General features: G+C 35.4%; 1 protein-coding gene across 1 annotated transcript in view; it reads left to right on the top strand.

Moving 5' to 3' along the window:
• LOC107099786 (acetylcholine receptor subunit gamma-like) overlaps positions 1–19,612 on the top strand; it is a 21,042-nt gene extending 1,430 nt beyond the window's left edge. The window contains exons 2-12 of the mRNA XM_015398047.1: positions 9,789–9,922; positions 11,846–11,890; positions 11,981–12,090; positions 12,211–12,366; positions 13,760–13,857; positions 13,930–14,130; positions 14,586–14,700; positions 15,892–16,006; positions 16,095–16,302; positions 16,443–16,576; positions 18,774–19,612. Of these exons, the coding sequence (XP_015253533.1) occupies positions 9,789–9,922; positions 11,846–11,890; positions 11,981–12,090; positions 12,211–12,366; positions 13,760–13,857; positions 13,930–14,130; positions 14,586–14,700; positions 15,892–16,006; positions 16,095–16,302; positions 16,443–16,576; positions 18,774–18,944 (1,487 nt within the window). The 3' untranslated portion in view covers positions 18,945–19,612. The remainder of the gene's footprint in view (positions 1–9,788; positions 9,923–11,845; positions 11,891–11,980; positions 12,091–12,210; positions 12,367–13,759; positions 13,858–13,929; positions 14,131–14,585; positions 14,701–15,891; positions 16,007–16,094; positions 16,303–16,442; positions 16,577–18,773) is intronic.
• Positions 19,613–21,594: the final 1,982 nt, after the last annotated feature.

Here is a 21,594-nt window from a genome sequence, read left to right as displayed (position 1 = left end):
GGTCACCAGTGTGTTGCACTATTATTTCTGGGGTCCATGGGCTGAAAAGTTTGGGAAACTTTCATTTAAAAGATGCTGAGAAGGATAACCAACCCAGTCTCATAACAAATTCTCATATAGTGTTTGGTAAGTGTAGGGTGGTTGTGCAGGATCTCTGATCTTAAGACAGAGATTATGATTAAAACATCATGCTGAAGAAAATCAGAGCTTTTACAAACATGACCTGAAGGTAGATGAGGATGGAAGGTGGTGTTTAAATTCAGGTCTAAGGCTGTTGATACTTTTAAAACATGAGGATGATAAATCAGTTTTGATAGTAATCAGAAGACAGAAGTCAAACCTTTATGGTTTGATTGAAAATTAGAAGTAGATTTTAATGTTTATCGTAAAAGGAAGATTTAATGAAAGGTGCTATTTTAGAACTTTAATATCAAAGATTAATATTATCATAATGTACTGTCAGAACTAAATTATTATTACAGCAATCACATGTATTATCAAAGGGATTATTATTATCATCAAGTTATTATTATTAATAAAATAATTATTGTCATCAGAAATTTAAAGCAGTTTTTAAATTATTTCATACATAAAGAGGGAAATTAACTGACTCTAATGGACCCTAAGTTGAAATGTTATTTTGTCCCTCAGTGAAATCAATGAATTGACTAATTGACCACATTTTGGGAAGTTTAATTTTTTTAACTCTGCAAGAAATGACTTTCAGGTGAAGAGAGTCAAGAAATCTGTTAAACAGAGAATATCTTTAACAACGTGAAGTACTTTAAAAGATTTCAAAGAGACTCCAGTGAACAACAGTGAGAAAGTGTGGGACAGTGGTGATGCTTCCAAGGAGTGATCAGCCTACAGGATTCCTGGCTCCTCCAGCAGGTCAAAACAGAAAAACATCTAAAGCACCAGAGAGCCTCACCTATGCTCAGACTTGATGATTGAACATTCAGAGAATTACAGACTAAAATAGCCTTAATGAGAAAAATCCACAAAATGGGCCAAAGCTGAGCAACAGGAATACAACCGCACTGACTGATAATCTACCAAAATAAAAATTCCCAAGTGTCTGAAGAAAAATATGCTGTGGACATCTAGGAAGGTGCGTGGGGTTACGTCTGTGTTTCCTTACTGATTGGTGGACAGATGAAAGATTGAAGTCTGTATGATAACCTCTTAATTGTTTTTATTATTTTGTTACCTTGTCGAAAGGTTGTGACAATTCAAGAAGTTATTCTTCTCTCATTTATTGTTCTGTTTTTATTGGAAAAAAATCTCTTTATTTTCCCACAGGGATATGATGGTGCTACAGCAGCAGAATCATAACAGCAAAAATAGTCACACAATGCAGACCTCAACAGAGCTTAAAAATAAAAACATATATATTATTATATCGTGCAGTCACCCGAGTTTTATACATTATATCTTAAAGTGTTGTCTTTATTGATGAATGACTAAAACAAATCAATTCTTTAACTAGCACTTCAGGAAAATATTATCTTACTGACAGTCAAACATGGTGGTGTCATGGGTGGTTCTGGTTGCAAAAAAAGCAGAGAGAGTATAACGTTAGAGATTGAAGTAACACATTTTACAGAGTGGGAGAATAGAGATATAATTAAGCAAATTATGAAAAAGGGGTCCCTATGTCCTCCAGCAGTCTAAGCCTATAGCAGCATCACTATAGAGATAGCTCAGGATAACTTGAGCCACTCTAACTATAGGCTTTATCAAAATGGAAAGTTTTAAGCCTACCCTTAAAAGTAGAGTGTATGCCTCATGGAATAAAACTGATAGTTGGTTCCACAGGAGAGGAGCCTGATAGCTAAAATATCTGCCTCCCATTCTACTTTTAGAAATTCTAGGAACCACTAATCATCCTGCAGATTGGGAGCAAAGTGCTCTGTTAGGAACATAAGGATTAATCTTATCTCTGATATCAGATGGAGCTTGGACATTTAAGGCTTTATAAGTGGGAAGGAGGATGTTAAATTCTATTCTGGATTTAACAGGAAGCCAATGAAGAGCAGCTAGGATAGGAGAGATATGATCTCTCTTTTTAATTTTCATCAGAACTCTGGCTGCAGCATTTTTTGATCAGCTGAAGCCTGACTACAGTTTGTGGACTTCCTGATAGTAAGGAATTAAAACAGTCCAGCCTTGAAGTAACAAATGCATTGACAGATGAAAGAAGGAAATTCTAGAAACCTATTTGATATGAGATTTAAATGACAGGTCATGGTCAAAAATAAAAACACAAAAAAATTGTATAAATAAAAACATCAATATTTTTTACTTTATTATCTGAGATCAGTTTAATCTCATCCAAATGAAGTGACTGCTGCATCAGCTAAGACAATAACTTCTGTTTTGGCTGCATTCAGGAGCAGACATTCCTGTAATCTATGTAATGGGTTAGCTTCATCTGGATTTATAGACAGATATAGCTGAGTATCATCAGCATAACAGTGGAAGTCAATCCCATGCTGTCTAATATTTCTACCGATTGGGAGCATATATATATATAGCAAAGAGAATTGGTCCTAAGACTGATCACTTTGGTACTCCACTGGTAACCCTAGAGCATGAGGTAGATTTGTCATTTATGTAAACAAACTGAAATCGGTCAGATAAATAAGATTTAAACCAGTCTAGCACCACTCAATTAAATTAAATAACCTGGTTGGAACTGGATCTAACATACAAATTGATGGCTTAGATGAAGACGATAGTTTTGCTAACTCTGAAAGTTAAACTAGAAGTTCAACTAGAACTAGGCTACCTCAGATGTTGCCTCACCTTCCAGAGACAAACCAATCATAGTTTGAAAAGTGCTTGTGATCTTATTTTTAATACGATCAATCTTATTTAAAAAGAATCCCATAAAATCATTGCTGCTAAGAACAGGTGGGATGAACAGTTCAATAGAGCTACAGTATTGCTCATCATGAGTTTGGCTACTGTATTAAAAACATATCTAGGATTATTCTTATTCTCCTCTATTATTGAAGAGAAATACGCTGCTCTTACTTTACGAAGGGTCATCCTATAAAGCAGTAAGCTAGGCATGTGGAGCGCCATTTTCTCTCCAGTTTCCTAGCATTTTGCTTCAGAGTGGGCAGCTCTACATTAAACCTGGGAGCCAGCTTTCTATTTTTAAAGTTTTTCTTTTTCGAAGGCGCTGCGCAGAACAAAGAGAACTAGCAACCCCATCAACAAGCACTGCTCAGCGACATAGAGGAGAGATAAAGTGAAACAGATTGTTTAAAATTTATACCTGCATTATCTGATAATAATCTGCTAAAGTGTAACCTTATTTTGGAGGAGGAGAACTCTTAAAGTAATCCTGAATGTTGTTAAAAAGTAGTCATAGGGGACAGGGTTGTGAGGAAATAATGTTATTTCTTCACATTCTAAGCCATACGTAAGCCCAAGGTCCAAAGTATGAAGATGAGAATGTGTTGGAGTATTCACATTTTGAACAAAGCCAATAGCATCTAAGACAACATTTAAGACTGAACTTAAGCTATTACCTTAAATGTCAGCATGGATGTTAAAATCCCCCACTATGATGACCCTGTCAGTATTCAACACTAAATTAGATACTGTAGGAACTCATATAAAAATTCCGAGTAAGGACCTGGTGGAAGATACAAAGAAAACGAAGAGGTTTTCTGGTATTGCAATTTGGACGAGGGAAACTAAGGGTTAAATGTTCAAAAGAGATCATCAGTAGCTGCTTTTGGAGTAATCAGTAAGTCAGACTCAAAAGATTGTTGCTACTCCACCTCGCCCAGAATTTCTGGGTATGTGAAAATTAAAAGAACTATAAGGAGTTGCCTCATTTACGCTCACATAATCCTCTTGCTGCAGCCAGGTTTCTGTAAGGCAACATAAATCACTGTGATTATCAAAAATCGAGACTTTAACAAGCAGACTATTTGAAGAAAGAGATCTTATGTTAAATAAACCCCATTTAATCATTTTAAAATTTTCCCCAATTGGACTTATTTTAATTTCAATTAGATTGTCATGATTTTCTCCTTTGGGAATCTTTTCTAATTTATTTGATTTTTGTTGTGAACAAGACACCGTTTGGATGGAGTAATAAGTGGGTAACAGTAGAGAAGCTGCAGTGAGGTGTGTTAAACAATGACTCTGATGTGTGAACATTTTTACACCGCACTGCATTTGCACCTTTTGCCCACCAAATCTGCAGTCTGTGTTTGACACTGTTCAGTCTGAGTTGTTTTACAAGTTCTTCCTTTTGGTAAAACAATTGACAAGTATAAGGGGCAAATGTTAGATTTTATAATAAGAAATCTTAATCAGAAAATGATTATGAGAGAAACTTTACTGGTTCCTCATTTCTAATTTTTTTTAATTATTTTGATATAATTTCTTTTCTTTTTTTTTTACCTTTTTAAATCTATTTTTAGAAATTCCATTCTTTTCAAATGAGGTTTTACAGATCATGAGCAAAGATGTATTTCTATTGGTCTGCATTGATGTTAGTGTCCACATTTTTCTCGATCAATGCGCGCTTTTAGTTAAGTGAGGAGAATGGGGAAAAGATTTTTAAAAAAGTTATACATAAAACTCAAACTGAAATAGAAAATGTAAAATTATATTGAATTAAAAAATTAGAAAAATTTATTTGGATAAAAAATTTTTTTTATCAAAGACAGCAGTTACTCTAAAAGCCTTTTTCTGGGCAGCACATTCCTACCCTTTTTTATTTTTTTATTTCCATTTTTGTTCTTTACTTGCAACAATAATGGAAGACAATTCACTCCATACCTTATGTAAAGTCAAATTCCTATATATTTACTTCTATAATTAATAATGAGTGCATTTTTTTTTATTTTCTTTCCATATGAAAATATTCAGTCAGGCCTTTGTGCATCTGCAAGGCTAAGCAGTGTTTGGGTGAGAAAAATTGTTTATTAATATTTGGTAATATTTGGAATAGAGGACAGAGTCCTTTAGACTCAAGGTTAATTCAACATTTTATTGTTTTCTACAACCGTCTGTAGCTTGTTATGGTTAAACTGTATGTGGAGACCTTCACAGTTATTTTTAATTAGTTTGTATAATCTTCTCTAGAGTAGAGCTGGGCAGAGCATCAAGCTGTGAGGGCTTTTATGATTGTCTTGTTCTTGTTTTGGCAAAATAAAGTGTCAACTGATTTATTGCAATCCATCCCCTTTGTTTAAATGGATTGGATATTTCAATCTTTTTTTTCCTATAACAGAAACTTAGCATAAAAATTGACAAAAAAAAAACCTCAACTTTAAATCATGCACTAAAAGGTAAAGAAGTTGTAGATAAAACCAGGGGTCTTCTTCAGAAATACATTTGGCTTTTCTTTCAGTGCAAAGAAGCTTGTTTTAGTGTTAAATCACTGGCATGTCTATGAGCACACCTGTTACACCCATTTGTTGGATGCTCTCTATCATAGAACAATAATGGTCATAGCAAGGTATAGATCTCTTACTTATCACTTTAATCGATATTCTCATGTGAACTGGCCATTATTATTAATGAATGGACTCATCCACTTTTACATATCTATCTGTCCTTTGACAGCCTCCGCCTGACCGATCATGGAATCCAGCCACAAACTTTACTCTCAGGACTTCGTCTCCTTCAACATTTTCGTACTCTGCTGGATCTGGAACTATTCACACAAATGCCTTTGCGACAACTGACATTTTTGAAGCAAAATGAGAAATATTAGATGTTTAGATGTTGATGCATTTAGTAGATGCTTTTATCCAAAGTGAATTACAAAGTAGATCTGGTAGGAAAAATCCCTAGTCAGAATCAGTGGTGACAGCAAAGAGATAGAGGGAAGTACAGAAAGAGTATTTGAGGAGTAAAGAGCTATGGGTAAGATTTAGGATAGGAGATGCTCTTTGAACAGTTTGGTCTTGAGGATTTTCCTAAAGATATACAGGTGTTCTGCTGTTCTTGTAGCGCTTGGTCTGTCATTCCACCATCTCGGAATTAACCCATGAAAACAGTCTGGATTGTCTTAAGCGTGTAGGCACTGCTAGACAGAAATTCATTGCTGAAGTTGAGTAACCAAGTTGGGATATAAACCTTTGTTAGAATGTTCAAATAACGGGAGCCACTTTTTACGCTAGCATCAGGGACTTGAATTTGATGCAGCGCCGCCAGGTTCTGGATAATTTATAACGATTCTATCGTACAGACTGGGAGACCAGTCAGGAGTATGTTACAATAGTCAAGGCAGGAGATAACCATAGACTGCACCAGGAGCTGGGTAGCATGTTGGGTTAGGTATGGTCGGACCTTTCTAGTTTTTAGTAGTAGTGTATGGTTGGTTTGGTTGGGAAAACAAGCAGTTCATTCTTTTGAGAGATTTAGCTGGAGGTGATGGGCTTTCATCCAAATATTATGGGACTTGCACTTGTTCATTTTTTTTTTTTTTTTTTTTTTTTTACAGCACTAGTGGCTAGTCTTTTTTGGACAGTAGGCTGACAGGAAAAGGGGTATAAGAGAGGGGGAGAGACATGTGGCAAAGGACCACAGCCCGGATTCGAAACTGGGTCGGCCGTGTTGAGGACTAAGGCCTCCGTACATGGGTTGTGTGCGCTAACCACTGCGCCACCAAAGCACGCCCACTTGCACACGTTTAAGTCCTTTTTAATTAACTTGTTTAATTGAGTCGAACATTTTAATTAGTTGTATTTGTATAACGTTTTAATCTAATGGCTTTTTTGTGTGAGCAAACATGTCTCTTTTAAAAATAAAATTGTGGATCTAAATGAGGTCCCCTGGATGAATAAATTAAGGTTAAATGAAAAAAAAAAAAAAAAAAAAAAATCTGTTAGGATTTACATCTAAAAAAAAATTCATTTATTATTAAAGGTCCAAAGCCTTTTTGTCTCACAAAAAGCTTTTTCTGTAAATCACAATACAAATGCTGTTGAAGCGTTCAAACTCATTATGAAACTGTTTAATTATACCCAGTCATTTTGTATTTCTTTATTTAAAAAGCAACACTTTGCTCCATCTCAATATAGGATAAGTTGTGGAAAATAAAGTTTTCAAATTAGAAATTAGAGTAAAATCATATAAAGTTTCTGGAAAATATGGTATATTTCAGTTGAATTTTGCAAGCGGACTCTGCAATGTTGCTCATCTTAAGATACATTTAGTGACAGATACTTTTATTTTAAGCAGAGACAAAATATATAAAGCGTTCATTTAATGAAAGAATGAAACAACATGGTCTGCAAGGTGGAAAAGTTTGTGGCACTGTGGCCTTGTCTGAGTTTGGCTCTTTCTGCATGGAGTTGATCAGCTCTTCCTGTAAATTAGGGGACTCTCTCTGGGTACTCCTGTTTTCTCCAACAGACAAAAAACATGACTATTAGTTGTAACTCCCAAGGCAGTCATTTGGACAATTTTCAGCTTTTGAAGAGATTTAACCCTGGTTACATTAATTTTTAAATTTTATCTCATTCTTTTTCATTGGTGTTCTTTTACTAAAAGAATTTTACCCCTGTCTCTTAAGACCATCATTGTGTATTTGTTTAATTAATTGTGCATCCGAAGAGCATGTCTTGTAACTGGAAATATCTGGGGGGGAAAAAATCCTATCCAGAAATTACGCTTTGGAAAACTTTCTAATCACTTTTACTTATTTTTTTTATATTTAAAAAATAAGTTTTCCAAATTATTTTTCTTTACATATGTCATGTTTATAAATTGAAATTTTCAAAATGATCATTTTCAGATTTAGTGTAATTGCATTCTCTTCACATTTATAGATCACATTCCCTTCTGTTCTCTCTCCATTCCAGAGGAAAATGTGACAGTAACGCAGGACGCCTGCATAAAAACTCAAAGAGAGACATAAAATCTGTTGAAAAAAAGTCAAAATAAAAATTGAAAATTTTAAATATTCTCAAAACCTTCAAAACTGTGATTTCTGGGTTGCATTTTTCTTTTCTACATTTTGATTTACAAGTCTTCTTTGCTATACTAATGGAACAAAATTCACTCTATAACTGACAGCTCTATTTCTTGCATTGTCATTTTTTGGTAGAAAAACATTTCCACCAAAAAAATTTCTATATCAAACAAAAATTTTTTTTCCCCTTGCTGTTGCCTTGGTGACTAGTATGTCTTTAGGTGTCTGTTTACACAAAGTTTTGTGTCTGTCGCCACCATGGCGGACTGTGCAGAAAAGGGTAGAAACCATATAACTCCTGAAATCATTTGATAATAATAATAATAAAGATAAAAGACAAAATACAAAATTTGGATGTGAAGTATCTAAAACAATTAGCACCCCATGTCATTTCCTCTTTTTATTGCATTTTTTTATTATTACAGAATTTCTGGTCATCGTTTTTAAAGTCCAGGGATTTTTCTACCTGTTTTGTATGTATCCTTTCATTGCATCATGTATTGTGAACTCATTTTTATTCTTCAGAATCAACTCTGATGTAATTTTCTATAAAATATGGTAAAAAGCAACCCAATCAGATCAGCACAAGTCGGACAGAGTCAGGAAAGAAAAAGGGGGCTTGTATTTACCACGCTTAAACCATGATGATGTAATGTTGACCTGTAGGGTCGTGTTGCTCTGACAAAATGCTCTCTACCTCCATGTCACAACATGTTAAAGACAAAGTTCCCACGCATCATTAATCCTTTTTTAATCCTTCTGTATTTATCTCTGACCTTGCCTGCGGTTTTAGCGTCCGTCACCAGGATGATTTAGGTTTCAGCTGCAGGAAGTGTTGAGGTCAAAGCGCTGACATAAAATACTGAATGAACTTTGTATGCACTTGACTTGATTGGGTGAGCTGTATTTAGCAGTTAAGAACATAGCGTGCAGCTCATATAGCACTATCTGGAAGTCAGCATCGTTGTGTCAAACAGATTTCTACTGTTATCTTTGGTAGGATGCAAGAAATGTTTTGTTTTACCTGAACAGTTGTAGCTCATCAAATAAGCTCAAATTTCACTTATTTGATCTTATTCCCTAATTTATTAATTTACTTCCTGTACATATTTGATGTTCATGCTTCAACTATGTTTGCCCTCAAATGCATCCTGTGTGAAGCCTAGCGGTGCTTAATGATTAAGAATTGAAACAGCTGTCAACGCTGTCATTACAGAGCTGCAGCTATGCAAACTGTCCCATGGGTAAATTAAATATTTGCGCCTGGCTGGACCAGCCAGAGACTGGAGAACCCATGAGGGACCACATGTCTGCTGCTTTGTAGAGGGTTTAACTGTGACCCTATTAGTGCCAAACACGAATGTAAATGTTAGTGGCAAATAGACAAATTTGATTTAAAGTGTAAATTTATAGTTGCTCTGTAATCTAAACTAAGGATACACTGCAAAAACGATCTAGAAATAAGTAAAAATGTCTTAAATTAAGTGTATTTATCCTTAATTTGAGAAGGTAAATGAGATAATTTGCCAATGAAATGAGAATTTTTACTCTTAAAATAAGATAAGCAGATAATACGCACTTAAAAAGTAGACAATGTACCGGTAGTTGTGTTTTCTTATTTTAGGTGTAAATTGTCTTGTTCCATTGGCAAAACGTGTCTTTTACCTCCTCAATCCAAGAAAAAATTTACTTATTTTAAGAAAAAATTACTCATCTAGATTTCGTTTTTTTGCAGTGTAGTGGAAGGTTTTATTTCGCCTAAACTGAATGCTTTGTTTTTATCAGGAAAATGACACACCTGTCTCGCCTTACACCCTATGTTTTGTTTCTTTAGTGGTGTGTAATGAGGAAAGACAGCTGATCCATGACTTGTTCAAAGGCTACAACAAGAACACCCGTCCAGCAGTCCATCCTGAGGAGAAAGTGCAGGTTATGATCAAGTTGACGCTGACTAATCTAATCTCACTGGTAAGTTTCCATTTTTTTACTTTTTTTTAAAGAAAATCATTTAAAAAAAAAACACAGGTACAACATTAAAGAAAACATTGGTGGCATTCATATTTCAACAATTTTCCCATTTTCCATGCATAGACAAAATACCGATTAATTTTTTCTTATTTTAAAAGTCTGACACGATTCTGATTTTCCATGAAACTGATGTTTTAAACAGCTGACACTGTTAGTTGTTCTCATCATGTTCAGTCTCATCTAAAAAAACATTAATTAGTTCCTGTGAAAAAAATGTAAAAAATCAAAACTGAAAAAAAATGCAGTCTAGAAAAACAACTTTTATACATTTCTTAATCAAAAAAGGTTTCAAAAGTAATTTTAATCCTTTTCCCAGATAATTTTTTTTTTTTCAAATCATCATTGGATTATTTCCTAATGTTATTTTTTCTGTTGCATTCTTTTCAAATAGCGTTTTATAGATCACATTCTTTTTAACTCTGGGAGCAGGCTTTCGTCTGGAGAGGGAAGCAAAGACACATACTGGACGTTAGTAGCAACATTTTTATTGGTCATTAGCAAGTGTTTTATTTGGCTCTAAGTGAGAGAATTTCATCTGTAAAAAGCAATTTCCAAAATGCAATTTGTAAAACTCAATCTGAAAAAGAGACATTTGAGAAAAAGGAAAATATAATATCTGTAAAAGTCAAATAACAATACAATGGACTTTGTTTCCAAGTTTGAACACGTTTCGCTTCCCATCCAGGAAGCTTTTTCCAATCAAAAATGTCAGAAATAGCATTGAGTTTGAGGCTTTATACAGTAGACCAGCTTTCAAAAACCTACAGTGCAGCAATAGAGTTGATTCCTTCCCCCTATCATCGCAACCCTTACCCCCATACAAAGGGAAAGAACACCTCGCCTATTCAGTCAGGCCAACAATTCCCTTTAACGACCCCCATTTCAGAGACATACACATAAGATAAAACTTAGAAAAGTCTGCATTCATAATCACTTGAAATCAACTACTTCACAGAAAACAGTTGCTGTTGTTTTGGTAAAGCCCTAGAGGTTTCCTTAGAAAACTTTAGCAAACACACAAAACCATAAAATAAAACTTTTCACTCTCCGATCTACAAAATAGTACCAGAATAAATTAATGATCCAAACTTTTGGTTGATTACAAACTATTGAAAAAGATATAACCTGACATAAGATTAATAACAGCAATAAGGGACATTTTAATGTCTGTTAACGTAAATATGCCTCATTATCATATTTATTTTTTTACTTTTAAACACTACAGGATCTCAAGACCCCCTACTTTTTTATCTGCAACCCCCAATGGGGCCACAACCCCCCCTTTTGGAATCAGTGTCATAAAACATTTATTGTAAAAAGCTTTGAAGCAGTGTGATTCACCCTTAAGCAGAACTGTAGCATTAAAAACATGGACCCAGAGCAACCATGGGTTCTTTGCAAAGCTCATGTTTTTAAATGGACTAGTCAAAGTTCAGACCTTGTTCTAATTAGAAGCTTGTTGCAAGCCTTGATCTGTATGTTCTAGTATGGTATCTTCCTTACAGCCATTTAGCTGTAAGGAATAAATGACTAATCTACATGGTTATGATAGACATTCCCTAATAGGTTTAATTAGCCTATAACTGCAGCAAAAAGAAACCTTAGCAGCTAACAGCCCAGTTTTCTGAATTTTACAATATTTTTAAGATCAAATTCCCTCTGTATGCCCCTTTCCATCTGCCTCAGATGTTGCACTATTTTCTGTTGGCACCAAAATCAAACTATAACCAATAACCGAATGGGAAATGTTCAAGTGCTGTACTAACAGTTTGACTAGATTCCCATTGTACACATTTATCACTCTCATCGGCTCAAAACGGTAAAGCTCTAATGCATTTTCCTGCTTCTCCCCTGAATTTGCAGAATGAGAAAGAAGAGACTCTTACAACCAACGTATGGATTGAAATTGTAAGTTTTCTATTTTGTCTTATTTTTTAACCCCCGTCAAAAACCTGGATTTTAACGTCACTGTTGACTTTCCTCTCAAATGTCCAACAGCAATGGTCTGATTATCGCCTTTCCTGGAATGAAAGCAATTATCACGGCATTCAAGTTATCCGGGTGCCGTACAACACGGTTTGGCTTCCTGACATCGTCCTGGAAAACAAGTGAGGCCTTTTTGTGAAAATGTGTGTGAGATCCTGTGTTGTTTTTTTGTTTTTTCCTGTGCAGAGTGAGAAAGCTGCTTCAGGTCAGCTCTCTTTCCCATTCCTCTTTGTCATGTGCAGCATCGATGGCCAGTTTGATGTGGCTTACTACGCCAACGTCCTGATCAGCAGCAATGGATGGATGTACTGGTTGCCTCCAGCTATCTATCGCAGCACCTGTGCCATTGAAATCACCTACTTCCCATTTGACTATCAAAACTGCACACTGGTATTCAGGTAAATAAAATCAAAGCACAGCAGGCTTTACAATCACTGTAAAAGAAGACAAAAAACAGAAGATTCATTTTTTTCTGTTGTGTAAACCTGAAAACCTGTGTTAAATGTTGGGACAATAATTTAAGTAGGTTGTGTTCTTTGACAGTCAGTGAGTTGTTAGTAATTATTCCTTTAAGTTCAGTCTTTGTTCAGCAGGTGAAAGTTCTGCTTAAATTTGAGTTTTTGTTGTGAAATGTAGAAAAACCTGCCGTTTAACTTAGAGGCCTTTTGTTCATTTGAAATTTAATTTTAACAAAACAAATTGCTGCAGATTCCGAATCAGTTGGGAAAACGTGTTAATTTTGATTTGCTAGTTGCTTTCAGGGGCACCAAAACTGGACGTTAGAAGTCTGGCACCAGGGGTGAAAGTTGTATTAAATTCTTTGCTACGGTATACATAAAGAAATTGTCTCATATTGTTTTCTTACACCCTGCTTTCATTTTACAGATTAGATTTTTCTTGTATTTAGCCCAATATGACTAATAAATAAATGCTAAAGTACCCTTTTGAATTTTAGACTTTGAGCCTTGTCAAGTTTAGGGGGAGTTAGCTGAGGACCCAAATGCAAAGATGAAGAGGCAGGGAAGATTTCTTGTAGATATAATTTAGAGTTAGATTTTAACAGAAGCAATAAACCAGGAATAATAAACAGGGAACCAAAACTAAGAGACATGAGAGGGAAAGATACATGAGTGAAGAGGATCCGGCAGTGAGAAACTGTAGATGAGGAGTATATATGGGAGAGAACAATGAATGGAGTAATTAGCTAATTGGGAGCAGGTGTGGACAGAAGCAGCTAAAAGGGGAAAGGAGCAAACAGGGCTTAAGTCAAACAGGAAAAGAACTTAAACGAAGCAAAAAGTAAATACGACATATGAGTAGAAAACAAGGAATGACCAAAGGCAAAACTAGAGGATAGGGGAATGGAGATAACTTAGATAACTAACTATAGGAATAGTAAAACTAATAAGTACGGTAATTCAAAATATTATATAATTCTTAACGGTTAAAACAGAATAACAAATCCAAGTGTGACAGAAAACCCAAAGTGAAAACTAAACAGAACCAAAAATCCCAGAGCAGCAGATTATAACAGCCTTTAGCTTGACCATTTTGATTAGTTGTGAAAAAGAAGGTAAAATATTAAAATATGAATATTCAGTTATAATATCTGATTATTAATCCATGAGCTCACCCCTAGAGGTTAAAATGTACACAGTACTGCTTTAAGTTAAAGTCCTAAACCTCACATTTTGTGGAAGTTTTTGCCTTAAAATTTCAAGTTTCTCAAAATGTTTGAATGAATTATTATTATTTATTATTATCTGTGTCTCTGCTCTGTCAAAACCCAAGGTCCCAGACATACAGTGCCAACGAGCTGGACCTGATCTTGGCTGCTGAAAATGATGAAACATTTGAATGGGTGCACATTGACCCTGCGGCTTTCACAGGTACACATTTCCTCACCCTTATATTTAAGCTCCACATTTTTTACCCTAACTCTTTTTGTCCCCCTATAACAGAGAATGGTGAGTGGGCCATAGTCCATCGACCTGCCAGGAAGATGATCAACACTCGGTATTCCCCCGACGATATCGAGTACCAGGAGATCATGTTCAACCTGGTCATTCAAAGGAAGCCTCTGTTTTACATCATCAACATCATCCTGCCCTGCTCCCTCATCTCCTCACTGGTTGTACTGGCCTATTTCCTTCCTGCTCAAGGCCAGTGCAGTTTGCTATCAATAACAGGCCTTGGATAGGTCTTTTGTTGTTTTGATACAAATGTGATCATAGGGGAGATTGCAACCCTTGCTATAGCATCAATCATGAACAAAACACCAGTACTTGCTAAGGTTTAATTTGAGAAAAAAATTGGAACTTGTCAAAATAATCTCTTCATTATCTGCTTTCAAAGTTACAAACCTATTTCATCAATAAAAAGTATTTAGTTACTTTTTGTTAACATTAAATCCTGATGTAATAGTTTTACTCTTACTATAAAGAAAGCTTTTACCTTTTGTGAGGGAATGTTGAAAGATATTGGATATTCACACTCTGGTAAAGACAGAATTGGCCAAATATCCGATGCAGTGTTCTGTTCACTATTAACAACTGTTTTACTGTTAGTAAGGCATCTATTAATTTAATTTCCTTTTCCCATTTTGTTCATGTTCCAGCTGGAGGACAAAAGTTAACTGTCTCCATTTCTGTCCTGCTGGCTCAGACTGTCTTCCTGTTTCTAATTGCTCAAAAGGTCCCTGAGACATCTCTCTCTGTCCCTCTGATTGGAAAGTGAGTCGCCTGAAGTCTCTGATCCGAACTATACAGTGTAAATCTTAGGGCATCCTCAGGTTTCAGGAAATAACTTATAAGGTCTTATTAGAAAGCTAAAGGGTCTCAAGTTCGTGAAAACAGTTGTCATGTCTTAGGAATTATGCAGGAGAGATCGTAGTGAAAAGGTTTCAGGTTCCAGTAAAACGTTATCAGGTATCCAGAGAAGGTTGTCAGGTCTCACTTTTCAGCAAAAGGTTTCCAGTTCTCAGGGAAAAGTTGGCAGGTTTAAATAAGTGGGAATAAACCAGGTTTAAGGTCACTCATTTTTATTTTTTTAAATTCAGCCAAATCTTGACCAACCAAGTAGATATCCGAGTTTAACAAAACTTAACCCTATCTTTCCTAAAAAACATTTTAGATGTTTATTTTAGGTCACAGAAAGAGTACTTAATTTATTTCTAATCTCAATATTTGTTGTTTTCCGCCATTCCTGAGCCTGACCACTTGTCCTACAATGAAGTAAAAGTTCACAACACATGTCATCTCAAGGCACTTTACAGTTCAACCAGATCATACAGACAAATTGATTCAAAGTTTTCTATCTAAGGAAAACCAGTTGATTGCATCAACTCATTGACTCTAAGGCCATAACTCACACCAAGCATGCTTGTAGCGACAGTAAAGGGGAAAAACTACCTTATAACAGGAAGAAACTTCCAGCGGAACCAGAACCACGCTCAATGTGAGCGGCCATTTTCAGATGCCAACTGGGGTCAAGCTTTCAAACAAAGAACGGATTGATCCTGCAGTGGCAGCGGCTCTGCAGTGGCAAGGGCGTCTAAAGCAGGAACTTTTATTGGAGAGAAACACAGGTTAATGACTGTGATATTCTTACAAGATGATTATGAACACGTGAGTCACTAACCTGGTTTGACAGTTCAGTCTGTGTTCAGAGAAAGAGCGAAGAGCTAGACAGGTGAATTAAATAATAATCAAGTCATCCAACAGTGCCAAAATCATGACACCTGAGACCTAACAACAGTTTTTTTTTTACATTTGACAACTTTTTTCATGAATCCTGAGACCTGATTGCTTTTTTCCTTAGACCTGAGGATTTCTTAACTTGTACATCGTAGTGCTGGATATGTTTTCACCATAATCCAAATGTTCTATTGTATTAAATGGAGAACCTTCCAATGTCCTCCTCAGGTACATCATTTTTGTCATGTGTGTCACAACTCTCATTGCAACCAATCAGATTGTGGTGCTAAACTACTCACTGCGCAGCCCTAGCACTCACATCATGTCCCAATCCGTTAAGCATGTAAGAACGCCTCTGGAAATCAAGCATGTGTGTTTTGCTGACTGGCCTGCTTTAGCTGACAAGGGTTTGTCCAAACTGTCTTCTGCAGTTGTTCTTGGAAATGGTGCCTCGCTTCTTAGGCATGTCCCCACTGGTGGACGATAGCGAGGGGACAGCAGAGGCAAATGGACTGAAGGAGCGACGGCGCAGCTCCTTCGGACTCATGCAGAGAGCAGAGGAATATGTGCTGAAACAACCTCGGAGTGAAATGATGTTCGACAAACAAAGAGAGAGGCACGGCCTCACTCGATCAATCAGTGAGAGACTTTTGTATCTCAGAAAGTTAGCACAATACTCCAGTTAGAAACCTCATCTTATGCTCATGCTGTTATCTTCTGTTTCCTTAGATCAGTGTTGCTCTCTGCTTCTAACAATTAATCTCTAATCTTCCTTGTAGTAAATAATTTAGACGTCAGCAGCACTGCAAACCTCTACAAGAGTCTGGCACAGGCAGCCCCTGAGATTAAGCAGTGTGTGGATGCCTGCAACTTTATTGCTGAGAGTAAAAGACACCAAAATGAAATTGGATCTGTGAGTATTATCAAGTTTACAGTTAGTAGATCATTTTTGTTCTCCTTTACAACAAACACCACGTAACTTAGAATAAAACGTATTGGCCTAATTTGAGATATATTAAAGGATTTTTCTGGCAACTATTCAGTTTTGGTGCATGTCAACCTTCCATGCAGGCTAATCTTCTCAAAAATTCAGCTATATAACTTGAGGGTGGGATCTGTAACTTAATGAATCGTGTGACCAAGAGGTGGGATTTAATCTAGAGGGGTGAATGGGGCCTTGTTTGTAAAAGTAACTCCATAAAAAGGGTTTAAGAGTAACTTTGCACATTTACAGTTTTTGTTTTTTCAAAATATTCTTTGCTAATTAATTTTCCCTACTTTATTTTTTTTTTTAATCTATTTTCTTTTCCAAAAACATTTTTACAGAATTTCAATAATAGTTTCCATTTTTTTTCAAAATTCTGTTTTTCTGTTTCAGTTTTATTATCACAGTTTGTTTAATTGGGTATCAGAGTAAAGGAGGCTGGATGTTAATGACTTTTATTAGCTTTTATTTTGTGAATGCTTTTAAAAAAACAAGCTTCGGGATAAAACCAGAAGCTATGTTTTCATTCTACCAGGCTGTATGGAAAGCATTATCCACTGAGGTATGTCAGCATGATATGGTAATCTCTATAGGCATCTAGTATTATAGATCTACTACTACTCTCATGTATAATCTAGTAAGCACATTTCAGTGGGAAGATCATTCAAAGTGCTGCACATGAATAGAAGATTTTAAAAAGAAAAGTACATTGCAGTGGCATAAAGAAACCCAAATAGTTATATGAATATGATAAATTAAAATAAAAATCATTTAGGCCTTTGTTTTTGTCAAAATCTGTTGTTGCAATCAGTGTGATGATTAGATCACTCACAAACCTACGATAAACCCAATCCAGCTCTCTACAGTCTCCTATGCATCATTAAGTGTTATTAAAGTTAATTAAATAAAATAGTATGTGTTTTATGTACTGTAAACTAAAATAACTAAAACAGTCATGTGTAAAAACAAAAAGCTGGAAGCTATTCTTTTTGCAAAGTCATTGCTGACATCACAGTTAGATATCTGACGGCCATCTTTGTTGACAAAGGCGCTGTACCTGATTCTGCAGTTTTTAACCATGAGCGAGGAGAAAAGTTTAGGGTGAACTATAAGCCCCGCCCCTAACTTTCTCCCATTGAGAAACATTCCTCTTACTCTGTGTGCCTGAGATAACTAAAAGGACAACAGCAAGTTTGGAGTCAAGATTCTATCCCAGGAGGTCCCACAAAGCTCTGAATAGGCTGGTCAGAGATTTACACAAGCTTTGTTCTTTCTTCTCTGTTTTGACCCTTTTAGGCTGTTTTTCTGTATATTTACTGAAGGGACAGTACATGTAGTTAATGCAGCTTTCCCTTCATTGACCACCTTGCTTCTTTGTTTACAAGACGCACTTGAATAAAACATCCCTCATTGGGAACTTCATGGCTGGTTTAAAACCGGAAGCTCTACTGAATTAAACCACATTGGCAGAGTAAACCGTAACGTTAAAGTTAGAAGCCTAAACTAGAAATGCCTGGACTCCACCATATGAGCAATTAATGAGTAATTTATTTTAATGAAACCACCTCTTCTGCCACACAATATTCCATGTAAAAAGCATTTCTCTTAGAGAGATTAAAATAAAAACCTGCACGGGGCTTTTAGTACTAACCACAGGCTGCCCACTCCATCATTATTCCACCATGGATGACCTCAGGTTTCAAGTTTGAAAAAGCTCCACTCTTCAGATGCAGGATAGAGGAAGCGAGTAAATGAGCTCTGCTATCACTGTCAGACTGGTTTGTCTTTGAAAAGTTTACATTCAAAGAAAAAAATCTGGTCAATCTGGCCCAAAGACCGAGGAATCTTTTATTTATAAGTAATAAATTATGTATAAATCCTTACATTGTCTGATTTTGTAGCTTTATTTATATAGAAATCATCATAACTGCATAGAAAAACACACTTATTTGTTCTTTGAGACCTTACCATTCCTAAAGTTCACATATGCTTTGGGCCAGCCCTGGTGGTCAGGTGCAGTATGTGCTTTACATTGTAAAAGAAGGATGAGTGCATTTATTGTAATCTGTGCTTATTCTCCAGCTATATATGTATCTTTATGGTTACATTTTGTTTTCAAACACAGGAAATTGAAAGCTGGGTTCTGATAGGAAAGATGATCGACAAGGTGTGTTTCTGGGCCGCCATCCTCCTCTTCATCATTGGCACAGTGGGAATCTTCCTCACAGGGCACTTCAACCGAGCGCCAGACTTTCCTTTTCCTGGAGAAAACAAGAAATATGCTCCAGATTCTTAGAAGAAGAAAGCTTATCTACTGCTGCTGTTGAAGCATTGATCAGATTGGTGTTTCCAGATGCTGTCTACAAGCTTGTGAACTCCAAAGGTTACGCTGTGGGTTGGGTCAGGTTTAATAAACCTGTCAGAGACACACTGGACACCCGTTTGGCAGCTGAGAGTTTAATTTTAGTTAACAATTTTGGCATGTTTTTTGTTGTTGTTGTTGTTGTTTGTTTTTTTAGAATAATTCAATAAAGCTTTGTTTTAAAATTGAGGCAATCCTCAGGAAAACTATTTGGGAATTTGGTTTGTGTTTTACCTCTGACCGCACAAGAGGTGGAAACGGATGTTAAGGTGTATTTGTGCTTTAATGAAATGTTAAAGCTGTCTTTTAAAATGTTATTTCACAGGTGGAAAGAGCTTTTTAATTGAAGACTGATTCTGATGTTTGGCTGATTTATTTATACGTCAGGAGCAAACATGCCTGATTGTTCGCTGTCTTAAAATAAAACTCCCAAAGAAATCTGAATGAAAGACTTATTTGCCTTATGGCATGTGAAAAACTAAAAACACTTTCTTTATATTATTGTGCGTTTATTAGTTAATTTCATCTATATTTTTATGTGTAACACTGGACAAAATAAAGCTGCTTTTATTATGTAATAAATGTAAAAGGGGCATTTCAAAGCTCTGCTTGCTTTATTTCTGTTATTTCCATTTGGGTTTTTGGACCAGAGATTCTGTAATTCTGATTTAGAAAACCCATTAAACATGCTTAATTATTATTATTATTATATATATATATATATTTTTTTTTTACAGTGATGTTTTATTCATTTTTCTTTAAAAAAAAAAAAAGAAAAAAAAAAAAGGAGTTAAGGATTCTGGGTTCAGACCCCATTTTTTTTAGCCTGACGTAGTCCGACTCAATTCAATTCAAACCTTGTGGGCGGGACTAAGTTCGGACTGGCACCCAGGCTACATTTTTTTTAATCCTCTGCTGTAAATAAACCTCATAAGGCTCTGTAAGAGATATAATGTTCCTACCGCCCTCTTGTGGTCAATAGCTGTACTACACCAAGACTGCCAAATTTTCTTCTATAATCTTAGTTTCTGTTGCTTAATGTCTAATGGTTTCTGTGGCTTAGATGTAAATCATGTTTTATATGTATAGGAATAGAGGCAGTAATAATCAGCCTCCATCTTGTGAGATCCAACTGTTTCATAGGTTCCTATCAGAGTTCCTGACTCACAGACTGCCAGGTTCCTGGAAAAGTAGAGGGTGATGGAAGTCTTTTTGTTATCAGGCTCAGTAGCACTGCATTTATTTTGAAGAACAGGCTTCAGACCTTTCATTTTTATTAAAATGTTCTGGTCAAGTTTTATTTTTGTAAGTCTGTGGTTATGCTGCTGAAAGACATGCAGACCTTTCTACTTTCTACTTCTAAAATGGGCTAAAAAAAAAAAGAAAAGATACATTGTCACTGTATTTATTATGTATGAGAATAAATAATAAATACAATGTAAACTAAATAAGTTAGCCTATTTAAATGGTATTTCCCAATCCTGTTTGGCACAGAGACAACCAAAGTCTACATAATCAGACTTTGGTCTCACTTTGTTATAAATTGATGAGGTATTAGCTCTGTGGTAGAGGCTGTGCTTTAAGGACTCCATATTAATACTATATCCAAAATTTTAATTCTCATTCACTATGAGGGAGACATTTTGCATATGAGGCCCATTTTATAAAACCAACATAAGAAATCAAATCTAGACTTTTTTCTGGATATCCTGACCTAATTAAGCATAAGACATTATTACTGTTTGATGTGTTTTTAAAGACTGTTTTTTTTCTAAATTTGGCAGTAAAGCATTCAATAGATTATTGCTGTGTTGAGGGGAATAGAAAAATGCAGATATTTAAACAATTTTCAACAGTTATCTGCATGAGAATTGCTGTTTGCAGTTAGATTTCTGCGAAAATGTCAGAATTCTGAGAAAATTCTTGATTTCTGAGAAAAAAGTCAGAATTCTAAGATTAAAGTAAGATTTCTGAGATTAAGCTAAAATTTCTGAGATTGAAATAAGAATTTTGAGACTAAAGTAATATTTTTGACATTAAAGTCAGAATTCTGAGATTTAGGTAAAATCTCTGAGATTAAAATAATATTTCTAAGAAAAATGTCAGAATTCTGAGATTAAAGTAATATTTTTGGCATTAAAGTCAGAATTCTGAGATTAAGGTCAGAATTCTGAGATTAAAGTAAGATCTCTGAGATTAAAATAATATTTCTAAGAAAAATGGCAGAATTCTGAGATTAAAGTAATATTTTTGGCATTAAAGTCAGAATTCTGAGATTAAGGTAAAATTTCTGAGATTGAAATAAGAATTTTGAAATTAAAGTAATATTTCTGACATTAAAGTCAGAATTCGGAGATTAAGGTCAGAATTCTGAGATGAAAGTAAGATCTCTGAGATTAAAATAATATTCTTAGAAAAATGTCAGAATTCTGAGATTAAACTCGGAATCAGTTAACTTTTTTTTTCCTTTTTTCAAGTGGCCCTAATCTTCTTCTGCATGTTCCAGACAGGGTAACAAATAAAACTATCCCTTGATCCACACAGATAATCTGCTAGTGATTTTCTGCTAGTGGTTTTCTTCTGT

Source organism: Cyprinodon variegatus, unplaced genomic scaffold (genome assembly GCF_000732505.1).
Source record: "Cyprinodon variegatus isolate N-32 unplaced genomic scaffold, C_variegatus-1.0 Scaffold908, whole genome shotgun sequence".
Lineage (NCBI taxonomy): Eukaryota > Metazoa > Chordata > Actinopteri > Cyprinodontiformes > Cyprinodontidae > Cyprinodon > Cyprinodon variegatus.
The sequence above is the reverse complement of the archived record's forward strand: the minus strand, read 5'-3'. Positions and strand labels throughout refer to the sequence as shown.